The sequence below is a fragment of the Alosa sapidissima genome, chromosome 15 (assembly GCF_018492685.1).
Source record: "Alosa sapidissima isolate fAloSap1 chromosome 15, fAloSap1.pri, whole genome shotgun sequence".
NCBI classification, from domain to species: Eukaryota; Metazoa; Chordata; class Actinopteri; order Clupeiformes; family Clupeidae; genus Alosa; species Alosa sapidissima.
The window spans coordinates 5654600-5658280 of NC_055971.1; the positions used below are offsets into that span (position 1 = coordinate 5654600).

A 3681-nucleotide genomic window follows, 5' to 3' on the forward strand; every position below is an offset into this window, starting at 1 on the left:
CATTGAGGGGAGTGTTAATTTATTTTCATTGTGTCCCCTAGGTTATATCTGTGGCCTGAAATGCCTTGTATGTGAAAAAAAAAAACTTCTTCCCGAAGCACTTTTGAATTTATTTCCTCAGCATATTAGGTCATATCATAGATTATTATGGCCATTATTTGAACAGTGAAAATAATAATAAAAGAGTTTTTGAACTTTAATGTCACTAATGCTGATTATTCAATGATTCATTTGAGTTTAAATATTTAAAATACTTTCACAGCAAAAATTATACATGTGATTAATTTAGATTAATTAATCACAGAGTATGTAATTAATTAGATTTTTTTTTTTAATCGATCGACAGCCATAGCTACAAACGTTGATTTTTTAAGGCAACACTTGTTTTTATTAATGTGTGTAACAGTGTGTGTGTGTGTGTGTGTGTGTGTGTGATGACTAATTCAGAGGTAATGTGCAGCTTGATTCATTCCAGTGGGCTGGTATTGTATGATCATTGGTGATCAATACTCTGCACAACTATTAGGTAACTTCTGGACAGGAAGTTAGTCAGACTTACATAACCAGACATGTTCTACATCACCTTTATCTTATATTTTATGGCAAGATTGATCTGAGATTAATAGGCCATTGCCCTAGTTTTCATCTTGGAAATATTCAATCTGATTAGATTGGAATAAAAGAATGATGGGACTATTCAAACATTTTGTGATGATTAACAGTGTGAAATGTGATGTAATCAAATTAACCTTACATTTCCCCTGAAAACATACCAAAACCATTTAATTTATATTAAGGGGGCCTTCATTTTAAAAACAGGACCTTATGCCAATTTAAAGTGTAACCCCTTAATCTACATGTAAGGTGTCAAGTCAGTGGTTTTGTTGGGATTAAGGAGGCAATTAAGGCCAATTTCTAAGTATATCTTATGAATTTGTTAATTTAGGGATTCCTTGATGGGGGGGGTCGAAAAAATAAGGGGTAAATTCAGTGGGCTTTTCTCCTTAAATCGACCTTCATCTCTGCACATTTCTACTTAAAAACACTTTATCCAAGTAGCAACTTTAAACTTTATCCAAGTAGCAACGCCGCTGATGGCAAAGCTGGGTGTTTGTAATGGTGTAGTAAGGTTTAGTTAACCGATTTCTATGGTAAGGGTTGTTAACCGATAAGGAACTTGCGGTGATCAAGCGACTCAACCAACTGTTCCTTTAAGATACTGCGCCTTTAAGAAAAGCTACCCAACTGTCTGCGCTGGTGACGTGAAGTCGCTGCGCGCTGTAGAGTGTGGGCAGGAAGAGAGTATGAGAGCGCATTGATTACTCTTTGAACAGAAACGGTGCTCAGGGTCCGGCAGGGTGTAGCATGTCACGTTGCTAATGCTGTGGCACGGTCGAAATCAACCCAACGCCGTCCCTAAACACCGAGCGTGCACGTTCCCCACCCGAATCGAAAGATTTGGGTTGAAACCTGTGAGCGCAGGAGCGGCGCTGTGTGCCGTTTGAACAGCAGGGCGAACAGCGGGTGGAAAGCGCGTTCGAGTGGAAGGCAGGGAACGAGGAGCCATGAGAGAATACAAAGTAGTCGTGCTGGGCTCTGGTGGTGTGGGGAAATCAGCATTGACTGTTCAGTTTGTCACTGGGTCTTTTATCGAGAAATACGACCCTACAATAGAGGATTTCTATAGAAAAGAGATCGAAGTTGACTCGTCGCCTTCAGTGTTGGAAATCCTGGACACGGCGGGGACAGAACAGTTCGCATCGATGCGAGATCTGTACATCAAAAACGGGCAGGGATTCATACTGGTGTACAGTCTGGTTAATCAACAGAGCTTCCAGGATATCAAACCGATGAGGGATCAGATTATTCGTGTCAAAAGGTACGAGAGAGTGCCCATGATCTTGGTTGGGAACAAGGTGGATTTGGAAGGCGAGCGAGAGGTCTCTTCCGGGGAAGGCAAAGCCCTAGCGGATGAGTGGAACTGTCCGTTTATGGAAACTTCAGCCAAAAATAAAGGCTCGGTCGACGAACTGTTCGCAGAGATTGTCAGACAAATGAACTATGCTTCAACTCCAAATGGGGACGACCAGTGCTGCTCATCATGTGTCATTCTTTAGATGAAAATTCACTATATTTTTAAGTTTGCAATGGTGAGTGTCCAACTCGAAATATATGGCGAAATATGACTGAACAGACCAAAATGTTACATACCGGTTGAGCTTGAAGACAAACGTGTAGGCCTACGTCAGTGTCATCAGTATTGGAATGTGTCCTGTCATGTCTTGCACACGAACATTCATATGAAAAAGACAACATAATTAACATAACTGTTTACATGATAGAATACTTGAATGTTCTAGGATAGATATAACGCTAACAGCGGACACTTGAAAGACATGGTCGCCTGATTGTTGTTGTGAGACTACTATTTCATCGGTTATTGTTTTTTTTGTTTTTTTTTTGGAAGTGTGTTGCAGGAATTCTAACTTGAGCTCTACGTGTCTCTCCTTGGCTTTGGAAGGAGCACAAATTCCGCAATGGAGGTGAGACCATCGCAGGAGTTCACTCTTGAGGAATTCTGTTTGGAGTAGGCCCAATCCATGCAGCTCTTAGTGTAGCCTACACCACTGAAGTGGCTGATCTGAGCGCTCCGCCTGTCTCGGCCTGCACTCCTAACTGGAACTTTTACCTTACAACGGATGGTGACGGAGCTGGACATAACCACGAAAGTTTTCCTCATTGGAGGAAGGAATAAGTAGTCATTAAGTGCTGCGCATGACTTGGGTCGAACAGTGTAAACTTGCCCTCTCCCCCTGCTATGTAAAGCTCTACTTTCAGATTTTTGACAGAAACGTCAGTTCATTGAAACCACTGTTTTTCAGTCAGTGCCACCCCCATTTTTCCTCAGCGTTCACGAAGACTTGACTGGAGTGACGTGGGACGTCAGCGTTGCGTTCTCACGTCGAGTGCCTTCCAAAAATCAGCTATTCCCGTTCAGTGCCAACGTGAGGGCGTACAAGAATCTAATTTTTAATGGCAATCCACAAAAGTACTTAAATGTAACACTTGGTTATACTTAAGGGGTTGAGAAGATACAGCAGTCCCCTTCTTAAACGAATTGCAGTTTTCTCCTTTCTCTTACAATCCTTTAATTTGGCCTCAATGTTTTTTTTAGGTTGGTCTAGCCTAGATATGACCAAATTATTTTGAAATACAGGTACTGAAAATCAACCAGTTTACTCAACAAAACCTCATTTAAGCAATTTAAGTCAAAGATTTTTATGTTTTGTTTCTCTTTTTGTTTTAACAAGAAATGTGATGTAACATTGCAATTCTAATACGATTGTAAGTTTAATTTGGGGTCAGCTTTTTAACAGCTGTTTGTGTTTAAAGATTTTTAATACAAATTGCATTTGTAAAAAAACAGCATACCTGTGGTTGACCTCTGTTTTCAAAATGAATTCATATATAGTGTGTGTAGATACCACAGGGAATTCAGACATACAGAACATAATTCTGCAGGACCGGATGGAAAGGAACAACTGGAAGGGCATTTGTATGGCTCTGATAGTAATAGTCAGGTATTTAGACGAGGGGAAGGCACCCCAGGCTGTGGCCTAAAGTGTTTGAGTAACCTAATTGTATGATGTAAGTTTTCCCTTATGCTAAATCACTTGAGGA

The 3681-nt window shown here is 40.6% G+C and overlaps 1 protein-coding gene across 1 annotated transcript; it reads left to right on the top strand.

The window, feature by feature from the left end:
- The first annotated feature begins 1275 nt into the window (after positions 1 to 1275).
- LOC121684185 (ras-related protein Rap-2b) lies at positions 1276 to 3426 on the top strand. Its single transcript, XM_042064154.1, has 2 exons — positions 1276 to 2150; positions 2468 to 3426. Exon 1 carries the CDS (start codon positions 1566 to 1568, stop codon positions 2115 to 2117), a length of 552 nt encoding a protein of 183 aa, XP_041920088.1. The 5' UTR covers positions 1276 to 1565; the 3' UTR covers positions 2118 to 2150; positions 2468 to 3426.
- The last annotated feature ends 255 nt before the right edge of the window (positions 3427 to 3681 follow it).

What these genes read in the sequence shown, in the direction of transcription:
- LOC121684185 (XM_042064154.1), top strand. Translation starts at nt 1,566, where the DNA reads ATGAGAGAATACAAAGTAGTCGTGCTGGGCTCTGGTGGTGTGGGGAAA.